Source organism: Fringilla coelebs (genome assembly GCF_963513975.1).
Source record: "Fringilla coelebs genome assembly, chromosome: 19".
Taxonomy (NCBI): Eukaryota; Metazoa; Chordata; class Aves; order Passeriformes; family Fringillidae; genus Fringilla; species Fringilla coelebs.
In genome coordinates this window covers 14,345,129-14,370,774 of record NC_140045.1, presented here as the reverse complement: position 1 = coordinate 14,370,774, position 25,646 = coordinate 14,345,129, and the positions used below count along the sequence as shown (strand labels likewise).

Sequence of the window (25,646 nt, the reverse complement as noted above, 5' to 3'; positions counted from 1 at the left end):
GCCAGGCATGGATAACAGGATAAGACCACCCTTTTAGAAGAACTGCTGGGAGAAACAGATTTATCAGTTTTCTTAAGATAAGGTTCCAAACATGTTAAATCAGCTTTCCTTCTTTTCAGCAGGGGCTATTACAAAAAATGAGGTCAAAATTGAAGCATGTCCCCTTCCCCTATTTCTCACTTACTATGCATTGGGATAGTTAGTCATAGGAGAAAAAAACCCAGAGTTAGTGTCTCCAGCCTGGAAAGACTAGGAAGCCTTACAGCCCTGGCAGTGCCAGAAGAGATCTGGGCACCGTGTTTTTCCTGGGTCCATCCAAGCATGCAAATGGTTCTGCAGGAGCTCAGCAGTGTCTGGTTTCTGGGGTTTGAAATATTTTTCCCCTGCTGCCAAGGAAGAGAACAGCCCTTTGAAGAGGCTCTGAAACCCAAGTAGAGTGAGAGGGGGAGCATTTACTTTAAAGTACAATAATGTTTAGTTACAGACCCTAATTCCTGAGCCCTGTCCCAGCAGGGTTTCTCAAGGAAAAGGGCTTTCAGAGCAGGGCTGGTTGCAAGTGTGACGCACACAAAAGGCTCCCAGGGAAATGCTCTCACATTTTTCTGTACAAAGATATTTTAAAAGCAAGAGCGAGATGTCTTGGGTGGGAAATACATCCTAACAGATGTGTAAGATCACTAAAGCTGATTCTAATATAATATAAGCTGCAGTTTGGTGTATTAATGCTTTGTTTCTCTTTAAGCACAGATGGATATTTTTATTAGCATTACTTTGTTGAAACAGCTTCTAGAAAGGTTAGCCCTGAGGGCAGATGTTTGTGTATAGACAAAATGTTTATGCTGGGGCAACTGATCAGAAAAGTGCAGCTTTTCTATGAAATTTCAATTAGAAAAGTAAACCTTGTAAGCACAGGCAACTGGGATCTGCTGTTCAGCCCACTTGGCCAATTAGAATGAGTCACAAAGGCCTCCTCCACAAACCCATGCTTTGGGTTGGGTATCCTGGTCACCCTTGGGCTCTTCCGGGATTAACTCTGTGTCAGTGCTGTGAGAGGAAGGCTGGCAGTGAAATGGGGTGTTGAAGGTGCTGGGGAGCCAGGGAAGAACAGTAGATACTGGCAGAGGGATGGGTGCCCAGGGTCTTGGGTTTTTGGGACCTGCAATATAATCAGCTATGTAATAGCTGGCTGTTGGGACCTGTTATAATCAGCTATGTAATAGCTGGCTTTCACTATAATGTATTTGCTTTTGCAAGATATAATAAATTGTAATTGCTTGTAGATGATTATTATTCATCGTAGCTGGTTTTAGATAGATAGAATATATTGATATTTAGAACCTAATTTGTAATCACTTTTGTCGGTAGTGTAACTAAAGGTATGCATGAAGCAAGACCATCACAGGATGTAAATGGGTTTGCAAAAGATGTATTACAACATAGGACTGCTTTGGCAAAGTGCTGTTAGGGGAACAAAATACCATAAAAGGAAAATACCAAGTCTAAAGTGGCATCAGAGGATCATCAGAAGACCACCCTGGAATGCCCCCCTGACGGATCCTTGGACACTGCAACTGTGAACTTACACAGTGCTGTGGAAACCTGAGGCAGAGTTGTGGTAAACCAGCTCTGAAAATGTACTAAGTCATTCGGGGAAATAATGCTACTGCAACAGTATAAAGAATTGATCGCTAAAGAAGGGGGCGTGGGATGTGCCTGTGGCTGCTGCCACACACCCAGCATTGTTACTTTTGCTTTATTGATCTGTCCTTTGTTATTCTGCTCTAAACTCTTAAAATTTTAAAAAATCCCACATGTGATTTTAGGGATGAATGCAGCTGATGCACAGCCCTGTGATGTGATAGGACTGGGACTACACAGAGATGAAGGGACTTAGTTGAATGTTCACACTGGAAAGAAATAGTAGAACTGCTCTTAAATACAGGGCAAACTGGCTTTTCACGCCCACTGGTCTCTTCCAGAAACAGAACTCAAAATAAAATGTGCTGAAGGCACTTGTATTAGATCCAGACCCAGATGACTCACTTTGCCAAGTATGGATAGCAGAGTCCAGACCCATTTGAGTCTGAGGTGGCTGCTTATTAAATTAGATCCTCAACTAGGGACTGCTGCTAGTTTCCTCAGAGATTTCATTGTCCCTGTCTGAAGAGACAACACCTGCTCTGATCAGAGCAGTGAGAGACACCCTGAGCTTTCTCCAAGCCCTTGAAAAAGCCCCTAGTGCTGGAGGAGCACAATCCTGATTTTGGCTACTCTTAGTGTGGTTTTCTCCTCTGCATTGTCCCTGGGATCTGGGAAATGCCACAGCACCACCACATCTTCCCCTCTACACTGGAACAGGAGGCAGTAACTCAGTTGGAAGGGAAGGAAGAAGTCTAAGCTCTGGTTGTGTCATTCCAATTCTGAAGGAAAAGGCAGATATCGCCCATTCTCAAGAGATTTTCCATTTTCTTTTCATTTTCTTTTCTTTTGCAAACATCTGTTGGGGTTTGAGGAGACATGGCAGAAGGGGGAGGGGGAAAACCCTCAATAATGGATGATTTTGAAGTTTGGGGAAGCTCAGTGGGAGCGAAGTAGGTTGGGAGAAATCAATGAGTAAGGGTTAGAATAGGCTCATCAAGTGATGAGCCTGGCAGTCGCTCATCTTTGCTGTTTTCCAGAAGTGCAATTGTTACTGTGTTGGATCAGACTGGAATCTGTCTAGCCCTAGCATCCTGTCTGTCACTGAAGGCTTTGGAGTTGCAAGAAACCCCAAAATCAACATTTATGGGCCATCAACTCTCATCCCCCCAGTCTCGCCAGCAATAAGAACACATTCAGTGTCTCTGTCCCACTGCACTGCTATTTTTGGTCTGCAATTCACACTGGCTCTAGTTCAATTTTAAATTCTAATCCTTTCAAAGAGAAGTACAGATGCAGTACTTCTCTTTGAAAAGATTTACTACTAATCTCTCTAGTGTCTGTGACAAAGGACGGTTTCTCAGCATTACCTCAAATGTTAAAATATTAATGAGGGAAGAGTCTGGTATCTGGTGTCTGCTAGCACTGGAGATGGACTTAATGATCTGGTTGCCTTTGCGACTGAAAAATGAATATCTTACACAGGAGAGATTAGACAGACCTGACATCTTTAATAAAATAGGGTCTCTATTTCTACAGATGTATTTAAAGTCATTTTATTCCTTTAATGTTTTATGAAATAGCAAAGCTTTGAGTGAATCTATTTAGAATGGTCTCTAAGCAGTGTAGTAGGGTTTTTTTGACCCAGCTCCCATTTGTAATGTGCTCACTCTTTATATCATGTTTACATATATATATATATAATTCTTTTCTACCCAGGTGACTTTTTGAAATGGCTGGCCATAAAAAGTGCATGGTTGACAGTGCGACACACCAAGAGTTTGAAAACAAGCTGCCTGTGGGAATCTTAAATCTCCATTTAAGAGCTGAAACAAGCAGTCTGGTTCTCCTGTACTCGTGGCATCAGTGATCCCACTGAGCCCCATTTCTGCCAAGTGTCACCTTGTACCAGGACACAGCCACTCTGAGCACAGACATCTTTGAAGAGAGACTGGCTACCTCCAGACAGTGCTTGGTGACCACTCTCAGCCTGAGTCAGTACCCAAAACGGTCCACAGGAGAGCCTGGAGGCCTTGCCTGAGTATCTGAGTACTGTTTTCCCTGGTTAGGGATGAGGATAAAGCTGCTGTGATTGAAAACTCTGCACATTCCATCTGAGGGTTCTTCATGGTGTTTTGAGTGAGTCTGATCTTAATTTCCCTCTCTGTGTGACTGCGTTGATCCCACTGAACTCAGAACTCTGAGACAAATGTGCTATGTCAGTTTATCTGTTGCACAATCACCAATATCTCACATCAACAGGTACCACATCATTTTGTGCTCACACACAAATTCAGCTGTTTTCAGCAGGCTTATCTCTTTCTAATTTTAATGGACACTAAACCTGGTTGCATCCAGGCTCCATTTTTCTCCAAATGACCAACAAGCCTCTGAATACATTTTTTTTTCTTTTCCATCTTCTTTTTCCTCCCTCTTACACTTTGAAGGAACTGAGGATACTTTTGATATCTTCAGTAGCTTCCTATACCTCTGTGCACTTTTCAGCACCAACATTGTGTTTTAAGCTTCATGCTGCTCAGCACACAGGCTGGAAACCAATATGATGAAAACTTTGTGATTCCTCACACTGAGGTAGGGCCCATCAGATCCCTCCTTCCAGAATGTGGATAGCGAGTCACTTTGAGAAAACAGCTCTCAAGAAGCAATTTTGCAGCCTCTTGCTTTGTTTTACTGGCCCACAAAACTACCATCCACTTGTTCAAATGGGGATTTGGTGAGACCCCTTTAACAGAACAAGGCCTGGACATTCCATATTGCTTGTCATGGCACAAAACACAGCATTTTACACCTTATAAGAATCTTTAAATTATGGGCTGGTGGACCAGGAAGGGAAGAAATGTCAACCTTGATCATTGAATTAAAGCATTCAGCTGCATTTACTGTCTTACGTTTCTTTCCGCTGGCTCAGGCCAAGCAAAGCTGATGCTAATCAATTGAGAGAACTGCAAATGTTTTGAAATGCTGTGGATTAGGAAAAGTGCATGATTTGAGCAGACATGAAATATTGTGCATAGATATAAATAAATATTTTTCCCAGCTCAGCCTCTGGCTCCTCTCCAACATGCCACAAATTCATCACAACCTAAATGAGGTAGTGTGTTAACAAATGCCTGACAGACTATGAAAAACTTCCCAGGGGATGCACATGCTGTACTTGACCAACTATCTTTTGCCAAAATTAACCCTTGGAATATGGCAGCGGTGAGCGGAGCCAGCCCAGGGAAAATAAAGCTGAATTTTATGTGTGCTAAGGCTTGTGTCTTTGGGGGAGTGTTCAGGAGATGAGGGTGGGTGTGAGTTACATTGAGCTTGTCTCAATGTCTATGTGATAGCTGCCAGAATGAAATAAAGAGCCCTAGGTGGAAAAGAGCTCACACCCTGAATAGAACAGCCTACACTGTTATCTGCAGAACAGCAGGGAGAGATCTAAGATAGCTAAAACTTGACTTTTAAAAACTGTTCTGAATTACTGAGGATCTCAAAATGGCTTCTCTGTAGGTTGTCTCTTTCATCTCTTGCTATTTTTGATAGCCCATTATGAATAATTTTGATATGTTCATAAATGTTATCCTTTCTTCAAAATTTTTGCTATGGTTGTCAACTGCTGAGGCTAATATGAGCATGGTTAGTTGGGCTGGAATGTGAGTACTTCAAAAAATTACTGCTTGGCCAAATGATTTATAACAACTCTGCCCTAAACTTCCATAAATAAGGAGAATGTGTATTCTGCTTTTCTATGATGAGGAAATCCTCAGCTTCCTTTGTTTAAGCTGAGGAAGGTGTGCTGGACCTGGTTGGTCTCTCAGGATGATGTACCCCAGGGGGTCCAGTTGGATATGTAGTATCGCCACATATTTTTGAGGGACACAGATCCACTGCAGCAGCCAGAAGTTCTCAGCTGAAGAGAACACAGGTCCTTTTCATCAGAAAGTAATTTTAATGGCAAAAGGTTTCTGCATGTACTTATTGTTGACTCTGTCTGAGAACTTCAGGGATAAAAGGCATCTTTTTTCGTCAGAAGCAGCAATGTAAGGGTGAGTTAAAAGGGGCTGGTTAATATGTTGGGGCATTGTAGTGGGTCAAATAGCTTCTTGCTACATTTGTGTGGATGGTTGCTGCCGCCATAAGGAAGGTTTTGCCATTTATTAGGAGCCATTCCCCTCATGCTGTCTTCAGTAGGGTTCATCCCCAGCCACCTTGCTGTTTACTCCACATTGCCAGTGGGTTTGTACCAGATTTGACATCAACTCCAAATCTGATTGCAGCTGAATTTACTCAGCAAAGCTTTACCTAAGGAAAGGGTGGAAGTTTTTCACTTGAAGTGAGTAATTATATCTCATAGGCCATTGCAGGTGGCAAAAAAGAAACACAGGACTTGCCAAAAAATTACATCCCCCAGGGTCAGCACACGGCCACCTTGGACAGCTCAAAAGAGGCAGCAGTTTTTAGCTTCTGCTGATTTCCTATGGTATATTTGAATTCTACTTTGGAAAAGAAATCAGTCTGGCATACTACTTCAGAACAGCAACTGAGCCCTGATCTACCAGAAGTACTACTTCACTTGTTCTTGGAAGCTTTAATTACTCCAAAACACTGGAATCAGGATGGTGGGAAGGTTTGGGGTTTTGATGTTTTTGATGTTTATTTTTTTTTTCACTTGTTCGTTTCCATGCAGAGTTATTTGCTGAGGGCAAGTATTTAATAACAGGGGAGTGTCATCTCTTAGTTGGTATCAGTAGACTTTGCTCCTGGTTGTGAGGTTTCTTTATTGAAGACCAAACTTTATACAATACACAGAACCACACAATGGTTTGGGTTGGAAGGGACTTTAAAGCTCATCTCATTTCACCCCCAGCCATGGGCAGAGATACCTTCCACTAGACCAGATTATTCCAAGCCCCATCCAACCTGGCCTTTGATACTTCCTATGCTTCAATACTGGATTCATGTAAAAGCATCAGTGCATCACAATGCTGAATTGTAGAAAATCCGCAAAAAACCCAAATCAATGGCAGTACAAGTAACTCAAAGAACTACTTAACTTATTATCAGAATCACTGGGAGTCTCTCAGCAACAGATGCTGTGACAAGCCTTGACTCAAGATCTCAGGAAGGGTGTAACTGAGGCTCAATCAAGACCCCTTAAGCCGTCAATCAACCTTCTATCATTAGAGTTTGGCCTGGCCTTTAATACTTCCTTAGCTCTTTCTATCTGTTATTGCTGTGTCTCTGATATTTTCAGAGTGCCCTTCACTTTGGACAACATTTCTTACTCTACATCTTGGGCCCCCAAAATCAAACACAGTTGAGCTTCACCAAGTAATTGCTCTAAGCTCCAGCTTCCCCTGTGGTGGATTACTAGACTAAACATCAGTCTAAATTACTAAACACTAAACTAAACACTACAGTTTTAAAATGATCTGCAGAGGTAACCACAATAACAGCAGGACGCCATCTTATTTATTTTGCACTTCGCTATCTGAAAGTACATCAAGTCTCTGTGGAGCTCTAACATCAATGCCACATTCTGTGAAGTAAGAAAAAGAGAATATTGTTACAGTAGGTCTTTAAATCATTTTCTGACAACAAATGAATCTTACAAGAAGCCTTGTTGGTGTTATGTGTGAGATTTTGACATTAAAGTATAATAATAATTTGCTATCTCCACAAATTTGTCTTTTTGTGTATCAAACTATTGCATTCTGCTGCTGAGTTCTAATTAAACTCCACCAATCAGATTTATGATAGTGCTAATAGGAAAAACGATCATATAAAACTGTTAATATGTGCTCTATAATTAACATTAATGGTAGTTGTGTGGTTAAATGCCCCTTGCATCACCCTGAGAAGAAACCTGTAGCTGCAAAGTTTGTCATCAAGGGAAGCACTGCAGATGCCGAGCAACTGTCCATCTTGGCAACTAGCAAGATGTTAGAGATGCTTCAGCAATTGTTCTGACCCACGATGGTGACCCTCGAGTCCTGTGACAAGAAATAAGAGTCTGACAACCCTCCTCCTGGTCCTGTGACAGAGGTACTGGGCTTTTATGAGCTAGATGGTGGGCACTGAGTGGGGAGTGTGCCAGGAGCTCCCCTTCTGTACTCCATAGTTCCTGGTGCTTTCTAGAGTGTTTTGTGGTGGCAGCTCTTGTGGAATCAGCACTGTGCAGAGCCAAACCTTCAGCCAAAGCCTGTGGAGCCCTTTTGGGCTCAAATACAACTCTGACATTTGGATACTTGTGTCCATAAAATTCCTAAGATTATTTTCTCTCTAGGAGTAGCTTTAGTGGTTCAACCCAAATGGGTATGTGACATTTTGTGTGACCTAAATCCTCATTATTGTTCCACAAGGAGGTATTGCTCTGTCATGATGTCCATGGATAACATTCTCTTTAATTAGAAAAGTAGTGTTATATCCCTTCTCTCCAGGGGTGCAATTTACTGCCCAAGTGAAAGACAATGAAAATCATTAAACCTTAAATCTCAGCCCAGACACTGAACACTCGATTACCTCAACCTTTTGCTCTCTGACCCAAACTGCCCTAAAACCAAACAACCATTCCAGCCCTCTAGGCAACTGTCATATGTGTTTGCGGCATGATGCTTGTTTATTTTTGCAGGTGTAAATTTAAGGGCAGAAAAAAGGACAAAAAGTAGAGATGCAAATAGGAACTGCAAAGTGATATATGCTCAGTGATGAGAACTTGAAGTAAAACCGGATCTTAACTGTAAGAAATGTGAAGTCCTAATTTCTCCCTAGGTCCCCAAATAGAAGGAAATAAACGCTTTGAAGAAGGATATTCTCAGTGAATTAGAGTGAGTGTTTCCATTTTATCTTCCTCATAATGATTTAAGATGACTTTTGCGTGAATTTAAGCACTATAAAGAAATGAAAGCCTGGGAGGAAGATGGTTCTGAGGAATATTTCCATGAAAAAATATTGAGAATGACTTTCAAAAGCATTTAAGTGACTTATAGCCTACTTCTTCTGAACTTAAAACTCTTAGGAGAAAACATTTTAAAGATGCCTGGGGGTGCAATTATGCCTTACAGCTGGAGCAGTCCTAACCATTCCCTTCCCATTTTGTTCAGACTTTGGTCCAAGGCCCTTTCTCTTTGCTCTGCTTTAGCTTTTCAACCTTTACAATGATACCTGTGCAGGACCAGTTCAAACAGTATAACCAGCAAAATTAGTAATTTCTCCCTTTCAGTTTAGCAAGTTGAATCAGTTTAGCAAAGGATCCAGCCACTCCCAGAACATGTATGAGGGCAGGATGCAACAGGACAGCTGCAACAGCTCTTCAATATGACCCCCTGAAATGCATATTTTTACCCAAGGAGTATAGAAACCAAACCTTCCATTTAAAAAATTACTTTAGAAACTAAATACTTTTTTATTTTTTTTAATCAAGCATTTGGCTCTTTAAAGCTTAGGTTCTTTTGGGAATGAGAATCCATAGAATTACAGAAGTGAATCATTTTTTATTAGCCCTCCCTTGGCTGTTTTACAAAGATTTTGCAATGTCCCAGTGCACTCCTGGTCACCCTCTTGCTGTGCCAGACACCACATCCTGGCCAAAACTTTTTCCTGGGGATGAGTGTGGGGATGCAGCAGAGGGAACAGCCCCCGTGCCTGGCAGAGGCCGTGAGGAGGCTCCAGGCAGGGCTCTGGGCACTTCCTCATGGGAAAGGTGACCGAGATCTCCCATCTGGCCCTAGTTTCCATGGAAAGCTGTTCCTTGTTGCTGTACCCCAAAAATGACATCGTGGTTCTTCACTCAGGCTCACTGGCTAGTTCGCTGGGTGAGAAACTGGCTGGCACTTGTTCTGCAGGAGCAATATCTCCCACATTTCCCTCCAAGAACTGTTGTTCTTTGCCATAACAACTTTTTTTAATTCAGTTTTGAAACTTTTTGTTTCATTGCTTGTTTCTCCATGGAAAAGGTGTGCTGACCACATAAAATGTATAATGGGCATTTACATTTTCTTCTCAGTGTTGATGATACATCTCATGCTTTGGACTTGCACAACTGACCTTGTTTGTACATCTACATTTTCTTCCTCATTATCTGGAGTGTTGTGTCCAGTTCTGCACTCCTCAGAACAAAAAAGACAAACTGCTGGAGAGGGTCGAGTGGAGGCCACAGAGCTGATGAGGGGTCTGGAGCATCTCTATATGAGGAGAGACTAATGGAGCTGAGCCTGTTTAGTTTGGGGAAGACTGAGGGGGGAATCTCATTAATGCATATAAATAGCTCCAAGGATGCCAAGAGGATGTTGCCAGACTCTTCTCCGTGGTGCCCAGTGACAGGACAAGGAGCAGTGGCCATGAACCAGAACACATGAAATTCCACCTCAGCATGAAGAACTCCTTTCCATGGAGGGTGGCAGAGCCCTGGCACAGCTGTCCAGGGAGGGAGTGGAGTCTCCCTCTCTGGAGACATTCCAGTCCCACCTGGATGTGTTTCTGTGTCACCTGCTCTGGGTGACCCTGCCTGGGCAGGGGGCATTGGGCCAGGTGATCTCCAGAGTTCCCTTCCAACCCAAACGATTCTGGGAGTCTGTTATTTTAGCTCGTTTATTTTGTACTGGTAGGCAAAAACCTTTTGACTCCTTCCACGCCGCTTTTATATATTGGCCTGGGGAGTGTCAAACTTCGGTATAAAAAAACCCTCTAACTACCTCGGGGCACGGCCACCCTTCACGGCCGCGCAGCCCAACCACGCCGCCACGACGGCGCGGACACGACCGCCCCCCTCGTCGGGACAGCCCCGGAATGGCCGCTCCGCCTCCGCGGCAGCGCCGACCCGGAAAGCGTTTGGAGGTCGCGCCGGAAAGATGGCGGCGCCCAGGCGGTGAGAGGAGAGCGGCGCAGCAGCCGCGGCCATGAGCGCCGCCCGCAGCTGCCGCCCGCCCCGGGCGCTCGCAGGTACCGCAGAGCCGTGGGGTGAGAGGGCCGGTGTGCGTGCAGGGCCGGAGCGGCCCGGGGCCGCTCTGTGAAGCGGTCCCCGGAGTCTGCAAGGCTATCCGTGTGCGTGTCGCCGTGTGCGGGGCGTCCCACTGCGCTGTGTGTCCTCCACACGTGTTTGCCTTTAGTGCTCTCCTATGGCAGCTGCTTCCTCTCAGTGGTTGTTTGCCAAGATAATCTTGTCGATAGTGTATATAGTAGTGGGACAGTTCTATATTTTACGACGCTCCATCACCAAGGCTGCCTGAGCTCAAGCAGCGTTTGGACAAGCCCTTTCAAGGTCACGGTGGGATTGTTGGGGTGTCCTGTGAAGGGCCAGGAATTGAATTCGATGACTCTTGTGGGTCTCTTCCAGCTCAGGATATTCTGTGAAAATGTCTTACTGGTGCTCAGGAATTTGGAAGAAACGCCCAAAATTATTGGGACTTGCCTACAGTTCAGTTCTGGGCCCCTTGGGATGAGAGAGAAAAGGAGGGGTTGGAATGTATCCAGGGAAGGGAATGGAACTCAAGAAGGATCTGGAACACCAGAAGCAGCTGAGGGAGGTGGAGGGCCTCAGCCTGAAGAAAAGGAAGCTCAGGGGAACTTCCCATTCTACACAATTCCCTAACAGGAGGGTGCAGCCAGGTGGGGATTTGGCTCTGCTCCCAGGGAGCAAGGGACAGGATAAGAGGAAGCGGCCACAAGCTGGGCTAAGGGAGTTTTGTGTTGGATATTAGGCAAAATTTCTTCTCTGAATCGGGGTCAGGTGCTGGCACAAGCTGCTCAGGGCAGTGATAGAGTCACCATTCCTGTAAGGGTTAAAAAACCTGTGTGGATGTAATACTTAGGGACATGGTTCAGTAGTGGACTTGGCCATGCTGGGCTAATATTGAGACTTGATCTTAAAGGTATTTTCCATCTTTAATGATTCCATGATTTTGCAGTGTCACGTCCTTTACCTGGAGGAACAAACATTTTCCATTACCTGACCCTGGTTCCCATTTGTTGGGGTGTCCTGTGTCACAGCTGACAATAGGCACTGTAGTCTTAATTAGGAGCAAACTCAATGGCAGAGAAGAAACTGGAATCTTCTGTTACCTTTTTTTATTGTTTTCTGTTAAACAGGATTATTTGTTTGGCGTCTGAGGAACACTGCTGCACGGCAGATACCATGCCGGTTTGTGCACCTTTACCATGTGACCAGCAACAGGTTGATTACCTTTCAGTACTTCAACTTTCTCAAACGAATGGTAAGTCAAGGAGTGTATCTATCCCCTATTTCTCATTCATCCCATGTGATAAGTCAAAATAGAGATTAGTTGATGAGAGTAATATTTTTCTTATCAGCCAAACTCAGCAAATTTAAGCGTCTCCATTTTTCTCTAAATCAGAGTTAAATTACTTGGTATCCTAAAACATCTCAGGAGGAAACGTTTTGTAGCAAGGACAGTGCCTTGTGCTGCAAAGTCTCCTCTGCTTGACAGGAGGCTTCTGTACCCTTGAAATAGGGCACTCATCTTCTGTTGAGGAACTTGACATAACATTATTTTTAAATCATTATTTATAAAAAAGTCACTTTTTATAATAAAGTCACATCTTGGCTAGCAGTCATACAAGTAGTAGACGGAACTCACTTGTGGAGGCAGTGCATTCTCAGTTAATTGGTTTATTTGAGTCAAAATTCCTGAGCTCATTAAGTTAATGAGTTACATTTACAGTGTGCTGTTAGTTTTAGATATTAAGAGCTGCAATTATCATTAAAGCCCTTGAAATGACATCTTCTTTGACCAGTTGTATCATATATTGGTGGATGGTAGCAGTTTTTTTTAATTGTGCTGCTGGTTTGAACAGTATTCATATTGCTCATTCAGACCACTCTTCCTCATTGTAATTATTACTGTGTACTTGAAATCAGGATTGATTGAAAGTTCTCTCTTTCTATGCTTCTGGTGCTTGAAATAGATGGAATATTTGGGGGAAGAAAATATGAGAAGAGAATCTAAATGCTCTTTTTCTTATTCTGTGAGCTCTAAAAGAGAGCAAACAACTCTATCCTAATTTATTGTTCAATATATGTTCCTTTGAAATTTGTTGTCTAATTAATTAACAAAAAGTTTGGCATAAATAGTAATAGACCAATATGTGAGATGATTTTATATCATAGGTGGTAGATTGTATTTTTTGGCATATTTTAAATTTTTTCATTTATTAAATATGTATAAGTTTAGTACTTATGTTTGGAAACTGAAGTTGTGTGGGCATTTGTGTATTTCTCTGTTTAAAGGTGAATTTTGTTTGGTCAAAAGTTGGGCTGAATGATCTTTGGATGGCATTCCAACCTTTATTATTCTGTGGAATTGATTAGTTGTAAGTCAGGCTGTATTACCTGGTGGTTTTGAATATGAACAAAGAGTTTGCTGTTGTAGCTATTGAGGAGGAAGTAAACATTCAAATGCAATTCTCCAAGCTTACATAAACATTGATTCAGCTGTGAGTTGTAAAGCTGCTTTTGTAATATCTAAGCCAACTTCAGAAGTCTTTCTGTGTATGAAATGTGTCTGAAATTCAGACTAACTCAGTTGTGTCATAGAAGTAATTCTCCTAAAAAGAATAAAATAGTAATAATATTTTTGGTGTTAATAAAGGGAAATGGACAGAAGTATCTTTATCTATTTGTTTTAACATTTCTCATTGTATTTAGTATGTCACACAGTGCAACAAAGACCTCAGTCAACGAGCCAAACCCAAGTCTGATTCAATTGCGTCTCCTTTTCATGAGCTTCAGCAATTGGACCGGGAAAAAAAGGTTGTACACAAAATTAGCTCAGTTTCACCTGTTCATCAGTCATGGTCTGAGATGTCAAGCAGAAATGAGTTGAGAGAAATGAAATCAGCTGCAGAAACTGAAGACTCAGTCCTACCAGTGCAATCTGAATCCAAGGAAGACAGACAATGGAAAGAAATGAAGCTACGGCTGGATGATTTGCCAGGAATTTTGGCACGCTTGTCCAAAATCAAGCTTACAGGTATTACTGGTAATTTTTTCTCATTTCTCTGCATTCTGCTTGAAGCAGAATTCTTTGGGAACTTACTGGTGTGGTTTAGGTATGCCTGTGATAATTCCCACTTTACTGATGCTAAGTTGGATCAATTTGATCAAGTATGTGCTAGGAAAATTGTTTTATGGAAGCATTTAATAGTTTTCCTGTTAGTTTTGTTTAAAAACAATGAGAAGAGCTTGCATCCTGTTGTCAGCTAATTTCTGGGAAATAAGCAAGCATTAGTAGACAGACTACAGTGAAACTGGGTGAGGAAGTGAATTTACTACTAATATGTTCAGTATTTGAAGTTGTCTTGCTTAAGTTTTCTAGTGTTTTGTCTTATTTACATACCTTTCACTGTAGTACTGCTGGTTGTGAAATTAGCACTAGAAGTCCCAACGTAAGGTAATCCAAGCGGTTTCCTAAATTAGAAAGGAAAATGTTTGAGTCTGACCGATTGAATTTTGTAAAAGATTTGATTTACTTTTCAGTCAGTGACAGTGTTGTCTTTTCAGTGATAGTATTGTTTTTTCAAACTGGCAATTTGTTAAGCAATTGCTTTGCAGCCTTAACTACATTTTCTCTTGTTCAAGTAATAATACTTAACGACTTAAAGTAACTCCTTTGCCAATAGGAACAATTATAAATTACTCCTTGGCCAATAGGTAGTGCTATGTGTACTTATATTTCTAAGAAGGCTCTAATTATCTGACCAAAGCCTTTCATCTTGTCTATGATATAAAGTCCAAGAACAGAAATATAATTTCCTAAGTCCTTGCCTGGGTGCTCTCCAGTCAGTCAAGTGAATTCCTCATAACAAGACTGTTCCTTGCCCTAAAAATTTGTTAAAATGAATGTTCTGAATTCAGTTTACTTACAAAAACTTTTTTGTCTTGCAATATGTGAGTTTTCATTGTTTGTTTTTCTGTGGAAAAATCTTGCTGACCACATAGAGTGTGTAATGGTAATTTACATTTTCATCTGTGTTCCTGATACATCTCGTGTTTTGGATTTGGCACAACTGATCTTTTTTGCGCATCCAAATTTTCTTCCTCATTGTTTTTAGAAAGCCTGGGGGCATTTATTTTGTGCTGATTGAGGGACCAGAGAGAGAAAATTGACTATTGTTGAAAGCACTTAAGATGGTTTTTTTAAGTTTGCTGACGGGTAAGCTCAGTGCTTGTACCACATATCAGTATTACTGGTGCTTCTTGAAATGGGAGTTTGAACAACTTCAGCAAGATGGGAGAGTGTCATTTTCAAGACAAAACAATTTCATGAGATACTTTTTTATGTGGCCTCAGAGTTGCTGCAAAACTCTTCAGCAGTTTCTGGTAGCCTCATTTAACTAGGGAAGCACCACTCTGGATTTAAAATAGGGTATAGAAGGCAAAGGTTAAGGAATTTCATTCCCTTCAGGACTGTTGTTTTCTATGACAGTTTCTCTTGAAGTGTAAGCTTGACTGCTAATTTCTGAACAGCTGTACAATTTTAAATTGAGCTTGCCTGTTGGGAAAAGGACTGTGATTTTAGTTTGTCTTCTCCTGTGCTTGGAGGAGTTCTTGATCCTAGGTAAATGTGGTAAACTTTACCTATTGAGAAGGTGTAGAGAGAGACAGAAAAAAAATCTTACCCTCTCTTTTCATTGTGATCTTTGTGTGTTTGGTGTGCAGATTTTTTGTAAGCGGAAAGTGTAAAAGAGTAAGTAGATGAAGAAGACTTTGTAGAAGGGGAGTTCTATTGTTGGTCTTTATCAGTCATGGGATAGGATAGGACATAAGCAGGACTAAGACTGTGTATAATATGTAGAGCAAGGAAAATTTTTTACAACTTGTGTAATTATTTAGACAAGTTATATAGTCTGTAAAGACTGTAGTGTTGTAGTTCTTTGATTTTTTTTTTTAAAGAATAAATTCTCTGAGGTCAGTTTTTAAGTTGCAAATGTCATACAACTCAGTTCCTTTCACCCGTGAAGTTGTGATAGGTCTCATATCCTGTGTGGTTTTTTTGGCAGACACTTTATTTATACTTTTTAGAGTATGAAATAACAAAAAACCAAACTCTGCATGATGCCAAAATGGGACTTCCTTATGCTCTGTTCTTTTCCTGCTGCTGCTGGAAAGAGATTTTTTTTTTTTTTGTAGTATGAACTGTACTTCACCTTGGAAAGGAAATTAGTTTTGCTATTTCCATGCTTCATGTAAACTGCAGCTTTTGTGACTCTGCCATTAGAAGCTCTGCCTTAAAAACAGGAATAGATTTTTGTTTATATTCTATTGCCACAGAAAACAATCAGGGAACTCTTCATTAAATGTCACATAATCTACCTTTCTGGGTTCAATTTCCATCCATTCCATCTCTGCGGTGTTTTATGTTGGCAGCTCTGAACAGCTGTATCCCACCACCCATGCACTTGGAAAGCTAATGCATCTGTCTGATAGATTTTCAGAGTTATAAATGCATTGTTTTCAACTTGATCCTAAAGTTGCTGTGTAACTGAAAATAGGAGAGAAACAAGTGCAGGTGATAATCTGTATCAAAACTTTGATGTGCCCAAACAAACCTGGGTTTACAAAGGACGTGTTGGTTAGGCAGGGAGCACTAAATACTGCTGCTACAGTTGGCTTTCCAGAAACCAGTGTGAAAACTCGGGAAAGAATATTTCTTCAGCTTTGGGAAGCAGCTTTCTTATAAGGGCTATAGAAATTTTTGCAGTAAAGCAGTGAAATTGTTTGTTGAAAAAAAAAAAGTAAAAATGCATTTGCTTTTTTCCTTCTTTATGTCTTGATATCTCACCAGTACAGGAGTAGAAGGGAATTCTAGAGCAGGATTGATTTGCTTTGGCTTTCTGTGCTTTTATTTTGGCTTGGCTACTTTTTAATAGTAAGTAAACAAAATATGGCATAATGATTCACATGCTATAAATACAAAGGATTTATGAAGGCAGAGCACATTGTGATGAAGTGGAAAAGGAATGTAAAGAATACACTAAACTTTTGGACTGTGTTTTTATGCCGGAAACATTACAATTCACTCTTTGTCACCAATCCATTAGCATTTTCTTTTTCATCTACATTGATGTGGGAGACAAATGTCCCGTATTAATTTTTGTTAAAGCTAAAAATGTTTAAAAGACTGAAAATAAGGCTTAGGCTGAGATCATAAGTTAAATATTGGCTTCTTTTTGAAGAGCGTGTATAATGCCAGCTCCTATCAAGAAGTCTTGAAAGGATCAATTTCATCTATTATACAATAAGGTGAAATTAATTTGGCCTCTAATGCACTAAACTAAGAGGGATTAAAAAACAAACAGAGTCAATGACCTCATTCCCTTGATGTGATCTCAATTAAATACACTTTTCCTGCATCTGGGAAGTTGAAGAGTAAATGATTACTTCTGCAGTTAAAGAAAATAAACTTCCCAATCCAACAGGAGCATTTTCCTATTTACTGCTAATGTGTTGTATTGGAATATCTGGGCGATGAGGACAGCAGGGAATGCCTGGTGCACAAACCCTGCCCAAACAAGAAAAAGTACCTGCTTTAATGGGATATGGGAGAGGATGTACTGGAGCCTTTTAAAATGAGATCCTGATAAGTCAAGCTCAAATGACTGGCTAAAATTAATCTGGAGAAATCAATGGGGACTTTAATTAGTGCTGTAACTGTACAGTGTTAGAATTTCTTTGGGGTCAGGGTAGTGGTAATGTTACACTGACTGTTTGCCAATCCATTCCACCTTTCTTCTCCAGTAAATGAGTTGGTGTTTTCCCCTAATAAATTGGTGTAAAGTGCTCTCTAAGATAAGTTTTAATTAAATTCTTGTCTAGAAGCGAGCGCGTGATTTATTATGCAAAAAAAATGAATGTAATCACTCTTGGAAATGCAAATACTACTGTTCACTGTCATTTTCAGTGCATTTTTTGTGCAGTGAAATTACTGTAGCTACATGCCCCAAATCTCTTTTTGACTCTGCGCTACCTAAGTTCCTGCTATAATTTGATATAAAGCATGTATCTCAGTGTGGGATTTTTTTCTTACTGTTTTTCCTTCTGGGTTAGCCTTTGCAGTGATGTGTGAGTTACTGGAACAAATATCTGAACTGTGCATGTTGTGTAGGACAGTTTGGTCCTGTAGCAAATCCATAAAATAGGGAATACAGAGACACAAGTTGTATCCTCACATCTTCTGCTAATGTGCTGCTGCTTTTGGGTTTCTTATTTAATTTCTGGCAGTTCTCCTTCTCATTTTTGATTTTTTTATGTACAGTGTTTGTATTAATTGTATCCAGTTCCTGGAGCTAGCGTGAACCATAAAGATAGCAAAAAGTTAATCTGCACTTGAGTTCTTTCAGGGTTTGAAAGCCATAACTCTAGTGTTATGTACAAAGATGGTTTCTTGTTGATACTTTGAACTGTGCTCTCACTTGTGTTGCAGCGCTGGTTGTCAGCACCTCGTCCGCTGGCTTTGCCATGGCACCAGTCCCTTTTGAGCTCACCTGTTTCCTGCTTGCCTCCCTTGGAACTGGCCTGGCATCCTGTGCTGCCAACTCCATCAATCAGGTCAGTCCCTCTCTTCATCTGTACAGCAAACTGGTGTTGTCCTGGCTTCTGAAACGCTGCCAGGAGTGTGACTGGATGGCTGGGAGTGCTGTGCCTTCAGCTGCTGTCTGAGCTCTGAGCTGCTAAAACTGACACCACAAAAGTAATATATGCCTGAGAATTCAAGTGGAGTTGCTAGGCACAGTTTGTTTATATAAAATGGAGTTGATGAGGTTTTAAGCCTCCCAGTAATAATGTTTATCTTGGTAATACCCAAGCCTGGGTCCCTGGAAATGACAGGAAGAACTGGGTAATTGGAGTGTAAGAACAGCCAGTGGGGCTCCAGCCTTATGGGCTAGATTCTTTGGCTGTGTTACTGTATGACCTTGTTGGATCTGTCTTAAGGGTGGCTCAGATCCACTTAAAACATCTGTAGTGGGACTTCAGTGGGATTTTTTCTAGGCTGGGATCATGGTATCTCCTGCACATCTGCAGGATGAACTGAGAACCTGCATTTTGTGGAAGTTGTCACATGCCAGAGATGTTCCAGGTGCCTGAACTTGAGCTTCCCTGTGTGTGTCAACATGCCTGTGGAGCTTGATGCTGATCTTGGCTCTCCTGCATTCCATTGAGAAGCACAGTGGCTCTTAGGCTCTCCCTACCTGACAAAGGAAAGCCTAACTAGTGAATAGGTTGTAACATTTGTGGTGTTTTAAAGTGTAGTAGCTATGGTCACTTTCAGTTGTAAATGTGGCCTGGAAAAAGAAGGAGCAGCAGCAGTGCCGCTATTGAGAGCACTTCATGGTTTCAGTAACCACTTGTGACTCCTGGGACTCCTGTAGTAGAGGTTTCCTGGGATCCATGCCCTGGAGTAATTTTTTTTTTTTCTTCTCTCAACTGCTTGGTTGAGTTGGGCTCTGATGTTTACACCTTGTCACACCTCAGTTGTAGGCACATAATGGGTTTTTCAGGATTGCATCCATCAGCACGCGTTTTGCCTCAGCCTGAAGTAAGTCCTGTTTACTGTTTTTACAGGTTTTAGTGTTTCTTTCACTGAAGTTTAAAGCTGGGGCAGGCAGCTAACTGTTTTCTCTGCAAAATGGGAAGGATGATACATGATTTTTAATTCCTTGGAAATGTTTAGGTAGCTTGCCTAACTTGGAAGTGCTTAAATAATTTTAAATAAGTCACGGTATTTTCTGAAGAATACATTTACTTATCATGTACATATTTTTCACACAAAGCCTGGGAAGAAAGGATGTCATAACTAAGGTGAAGTTTTGCTGGGTTTTGATGCAATTTTATATGTACCCTTTTTTCCTCGTTTTTTTCCTTTACTGCCTTTTTAATATTAAAAAATAAATTTATGGGTTATCCTTTGAAATATTTGCTGTCTTATGTACCTTCACTTTTGATGTGGATACTACTGGATGAAGAGAATTAATGATGGCTTATCTAGAGACTGCTGTGCAACTTGTCTTGAGATTTTGCTGGATCTTCTGAGAGGTGACATTCCCACACAAGTAACTGATTTTCTTTGTCTTCAGCTTCCATGTCTTGCTCATTGTATATTGTCCCAAAAGTAGGCACTTTTTAAACTCTTGGAAGCCATTTCTTAAACTCTTGAAGTACTCAGAAGTACAGGAATTCTGTGCTGTGGTTTGGAATTGGACACTTGGGATAGTAAAGGGGAGTTAAGAGGATGTTAAGAGGAGTTAAGAGGAGTGCAGTAGCTTTGTGCTGGGTCTTGTAATTCACTCTTTACTCACTGCAAGTTACTCCAGCCTCACGGTGTGTCAAACTGCCTTTCACAATTTCAGCTGAACACTTTAAGTTTTCACACTCGCTCATGTTGACCCACTTTCCTGTGTAGAGAGACCTTGAAAGCAGATTACTCCTACTAAAAAAAAAAAAAGGAGCAGAATTGGTAAGGAAGCAAAAGGAAAGAGCTGTGCTTGGTGATCTGTTGTTTATCAATGGATCCTTTCAGTCGTTGAGTGTCTTTTTCCTGGTGTTACTGTGTCTGAATTGGCTGGGAATTTAATTTTCTGTAAATACTTAAAGCGTGGGTAATCCATCTTGACCGTTGGGAAGGAGCACATTTGACTTGGAACTTCCTTTATTACTACTTTGCTCTGTCCATTGCTCCCCATACACATCCACTTCTCTGGCAGCTCATGACTCATGTTTCCCCTGTTGCTCCTCTCTATCCCTTAAGGACCTTTTTATATGATAACTGTCTTTCCGCTTCCCAAATTGCTATAAATCTGTACATCTTTAAGGGCAACTCATCTTTCCCGCTCCTCGTTTCTCTGATAAATCTATGTGCACAATTTACAGTCCCCCCATATATTGTGGGAAGGTGAAGTGTGAATTGTGTAAGATTCTTCCCTGTTATTTAGGACAGGATATGAGGGCCTGGTCCCGTGACAATGTAATGAAGATTCTGTAAAATTCATAAAAGTATTGATAGAAACTTGTAAGTGGTCAGGTTCTGAGGTTTGAAGGAGTTTTTCTTTTTTTTTTTTTTTTTCCCCTTCTCTGAACTACTTGATTTTAACAATCTCTTAGGAGCTGAAGCAGTGAATTAAGTGAATTAAGCTGAATTAACTAAGTTGACTTAAATCCTGGGGTTGGAGCCAGGTCTGGGCTAAGTCATACACAGACACCAAAACATTGTGTTTTATTTCTTTACAAAGTTGGTCTGAAATAATCTTCTAGTTATCACTTCCTCCTGGTTTTCAGATGGCTGTATGCCATATGTTAAACTTATTTTTCCTACCTGCAAGAGCCAGAAAGTTAGAAAAATGTGCTTAAGTGGAGATCCTTGCCCCACTTTCACTTTTTTTAACAAGAAAAAACAGATCAATGGTGCAGATCGACAACTTTGTATTTTTTCATTGTTTATAGAAGTACAGTCTGAATATTTATCCAGCTGTGTGTTTAGAAATAAGTTTCACAATTCACAAATTCTAAATTCTAGCATTGCTTTTCAAGGCAAATAGAAAAAAGGCATTTTGATGGTGATTCTGTGAAATTGGACAATGATTTTTAAGGAGCTTGTGATTTATTGTGACTTGAGAGTGAAAAAGTTGTATTGGAAAATACAGACAAAAAATAAAAAGGAGATGAGGTGCCTGCAGTACAGCAAGGTCATTCTAGAGACGTTTGTTTAGAAAATGTCAAGAAAAATATCTTGGTATAATTTATGAGAGACAGAAGAGAAACAGTAGAGAAATGTTATGAATTCTGGGAATCTGGAATATCAGAGGGTCCTTGGGTTTTCCCGTGGAGTGTGTTGGGTCTGTGGGCTGTGAGGGAGGACTCTCCTGTGGGAAGGTGCCAGAAAACAGATAGTGTTTTATTTCTCTTGTCCTCCACCAGTGTTTCTGCCTCTGCCTCACTCCTTCCTATCACAATACTTCAGAGTTGTACCTCACACCTAATCCAGCATTGCAATGGCTCCCAGAGCCAGTGCTCCCTGGTTCTCTTCCACATCATCCAACACCACGTTATGTCCTCCGGCCCTTCGGAATTGTACTATAACATGTCACCACTTCTCAGTCCCACCTGCTAAAACGGTTTTCGTCTTTTTCCCCTCTCTTTCTAACAGCATTCTTTCTTTTTTCCATCACTGAAGTGACTTAAAATTATTTCAGACAGGTGTTCTTTATTGGTGTTCTATCTTTTAAAAATAACCGTTATTTTACAGTGGGTTTTGATTTTAAAAAAAATCACTTAATGTATTTTCCAAGTAATGGATTGAGATACATTGTATCTGTAGCATTACTGAGCTAGCCAAAACCTCCAGAAAATCTCATAAGAAGGAATCAGTCTTATTAGTTGCAGTTTTGTTGAGGAAATAGAAATATATTCTGGGGTTTTGTCTTGTAAACACTGCATATTAATCTTGAGTCAAACAAATAAATGCTTTAGTGTTGCTGCTTATAAGTTACAAATAGATTAAGTATACCCTTGGTTTTCTGATTAGTTAAGACTAATTTTGTAACTTCTTTTTTGCTGTACTCCAGGCTGTCATAGAAATGAAGTGGGAGAAGTTTATATTAAGTTAGTTAATAATATTTTGCTTTTTCATAGCTCTGGTTTTTTTGATGATTTTTGGAAGCTCACTCAAGCTTCAAGGAGCAGAGGCTTTCATTTATATTAGAGAGAAAACATGTCATTTTTGAGACTTCTAAGATAGTCACCTCTGATTTATGGTGAAGGAGATAAAACATGAAGAGATGTTTACAACACAATACATGGCATTAAAATGTTAAAGAAATCACATGCACGTTTTATATGTCAAGTACATTCTTCTGTAACTGCAGCATGGTTAAAAAGTGGGAGAGAACTATAAAGATGAAAGCAGGATGTTTAAAGTGGCTTGAATTTAGTAACCAAGAGATAAAATGATGTTCTTGGGTTTGACTGATGGTACCTTGACCAGGAAGTACACTGGGCTGAATGTCTTAGCTGAAGTTAAAGAGCTGAAAATGAGGAATACTGTAAATATGTTATCCAGCATGAGAGAACAAATGTAAGTTAACATCCCTGTCCCTTCAGGATCTGACCTGATGGCTGTGTTTTGCTCTTAAAGTCTCATCTTCCCCTGACAGTGGTGATTCCTTAGAAGTGTAGCTGTAAGGAGCAGGAAGGATGGGTTATTGTTAAAATAGTGGAATGAAATTTGGAGTTTGAGTTCAGTTACCAGCCCAGGGAACCTGTATGTGATCTTTGGCATAAGACAAACTAAGAAGGTATGTTGCACAAGGCTGAATAAAGTAAAAGTAGACCAGCCTTTCCTCCAGTTATCAGTCCTCTCACTGGATTATCCTCATTGAAAAAAAAAAGAATAAAAGTCTGGTTTTCTTTTATCTAGTCTAAATCTATTGAATTTTGAAACCATCACCTCTTGTTCTCTCACAATAGGCCTTGCTAAAAATTCTGTCCTCGTCTTACACATCTTTAAGTATTGAAAGGCTGCAGTGAGCCTTCTCTTCTCCAGGTGAACACCCTCACCTTTCCTAGCCTGTCTCCAGAACAGAGGTGCTCCAAACCTTGGAGCATCTGCATGGCCTCCTCTGGACTCTCTCCAGCAGCAACTCCACATCCTTCCTGTGCTGGGACCCCAGAGCTGGAGACAGCTTGGCAGGTGGTGTCTCACCTGAGTAGAGCAGAAGGGCAGAATCCCTGCCTTGACCTGCTGCCCAATTTAAAAAAAAAAAAAATAAAAATTAAGAACTCTGTTACAGGAAAAAGCCCACTACCCCAAGGGTTAAAGTAATACATAGAAAGTGATGGCTAGATGCCTGGGTTATTGATGAAGTGGAAAATGAAAAATAGCGTGATTCTGGTCCCTCTGTTCCCTTTCTCTTTAATCCCAATAAAGAAATTCAACACAAAAGAGACCAGAAATAGTTCTGTTCCCCAAAACTAGCTGTGGTTTTGGTATTATCTCCATACCAAACTTCTCTTAACAAAGAAGTATTTTATTGAATATCCACGGAGCGAGAACTTTTTATTCTGATGCTAATGCTATTAGTATGCTCTGCTCCAAGATGGAGGAGCTGACCTCTGTCAGATCATGCAACCCACCTCATTCAGTGCAGGAGGTTTTTGCTAGGTTAACTCCTCAAAGTTCTTTCTTGCCCACTTTTGAAATCTCTGAAAAATTTTTTTTTTTTTGCTCCTTCCCCTCACACTTATCTGCACTGTCATGATGGAATGAGAAAACTCATTTTAAATGCCAACAAGATTTGCTCCTTACAATGTATATAAAAATGATACAGTTGAATGGTAGAAGTGATTTAGAAATAGTCCAGAATTACTTTCCAAGGTTTTTGCTTTAGCATGTTTCCCCTCCTGCCTCGGGAATGATTCCACTAGGAGGTGCTTACTTTTTTCCTGGGAATGACACACAGTCATTCAGTCAGCTCAGTCAGGCCACACTCCCACACTCCCAGTTGCTCATTTGGGATTCACACCTGATGGATCTCTGTCTCTCTCTGAAGTCCCTTTGTTTTGACTGAACTGATAGCCTGCAGGAGTTGCCTGGCCTTTCATCTGCCCCCCCTCCCCATTCCCACCAGTGATCAAACAACTGGCAGGAAGGGTTATTAAAACCTGGTGTTGAACTCCACACTTCAGGGCTGTCAGTGGCAGAGGCAGCCTGGGATGTAATTTACAGTGGATAATAAATATAAGAAAAGTCCAACACTGGAAGTCTAAAGTGTGTTGATATATGCTGCTTTGATATTTTAACTGCTAGGCAGTCTTCATTAGTGGTCATTGAAGATCATAACTTACAGCTCCAACAGATGATTCATAATTGCAGCAGTTGGATCAAGTTAACATGGTGGAATCGTTGATATGGAGTAGGACTAGCTCAGCTTGTGAGGATGTATTTCATGAGTAGTGAGAATGATGAGTAGTGAGCACTAAGGAGAACCAACCTCTGAAGGACTGATAAATTCTAAATGCAAAGATTATCTTTGCAAAGCATGAATCATTTGACCTACAACTGAAGCTTGATTGGAAATGTCAAAACATGTACTTATAGACTAGCAAAAAAAGAATAGTTATTTTCTAAGCTTATAAAGGCAATGCCCCTATGGATCAAAAGGCCAGATAAATCTCACTAAGTAGGGGCTGCAAGAAGTTTAGTTATATTGTGTGGCTTTTGACTTATTTTTTCCAAATCTGCAAGGCTTTGCAGGAAGGTGTAGTGCAATATTGGCTTTTCTGACCTGATCAGCCACAGCTTGGGACAGGCAGGTGTCCCAATCATCCCTTTCTCTGCTGTAGCTTGTAATAGAGAGAAGTTAAAAGAGGTATCTCTAGGATATGAGAAGAGGGACAGGGAGGATCTTGGCACACCGTGTTGTAGGGAAGAGGGATTATAACACTGGTATGAATGGAAAGCTGAAGTAATTTTTTTTAATTATTATTTTTATTGTAGTGTTGAATAGGCATTTGCCACTAAGTGGCTTTTTAAGAGGATTCTAAGCATAAGCTCTTTATTTAACAAGTGTACCACATCTCTGGGCAGTAATCCATTTCCTCTGGTTTTTATGAGATCTGTATGGAAACTGAAGGAGGAGGTTAGTTTTCAATACCAAAATCATTAGGTACATCATCAAGATTGAAAAGCTCAGGACATGTTGGAAGTATCATTAAACTAGGACAAGAAATAAAATGGGACACGTGGATGGAGATGTAAGAGTTATAGCAGCTTTGACTTTATATTATAAGCTTTGACTTTAAACCAGATGGGTCTGCAAATCTCGGAGGTTTGGTATTCTTAGGTCACTAAAGGCTAACTCTGCCTGGATCTGTATAGATTATGTAAAATTTTGAAGTAAACCAGACTTCTAGAAGATGAAAATCTGTCCCTATAATTCTCCTTTTAAGACTTCTTATTACAGTGGAGATTTATGTTGGTGCTCCCCACAGA

The 25,646-nt window shown here is 40.7% G+C and overlaps 1 protein-coding gene across 2 annotated transcripts in view; it reads left to right on the top strand.

Annotated features, from left to right (window-relative positions):
* The first annotated feature begins 10,474 nt into the window (after positions 1 to 10,474).
* Positions 10,475 to 25,646, top strand: part of COX10 (cytochrome c oxidase assembly factor heme A:farnesyltransferase COX10) — an 86,618-nt gene continuing 71,446 nt past the window's right edge. For both annotated transcript variants that reach the window (XM_084218358.1, XM_084218359.1), the window contains exons 1-4: positions 10,475 to 10,587; positions 11,734 to 11,858; positions 13,310 to 13,634; positions 18,087 to 18,211. In XM_084218358.1, coding sequence (XP_084074484.1) covers positions 10,545 to 10,587; positions 11,734 to 11,858; positions 13,310 to 13,634; positions 18,087 to 18,211 — 618 coding nt within the window. In that variant the 5' untranslated portion in view covers positions 10,475 to 10,544. The remainder of the gene's footprint in view (positions 10,588 to 11,733; positions 11,859 to 13,309; positions 13,635 to 18,086; positions 18,212 to 25,646) is intronic.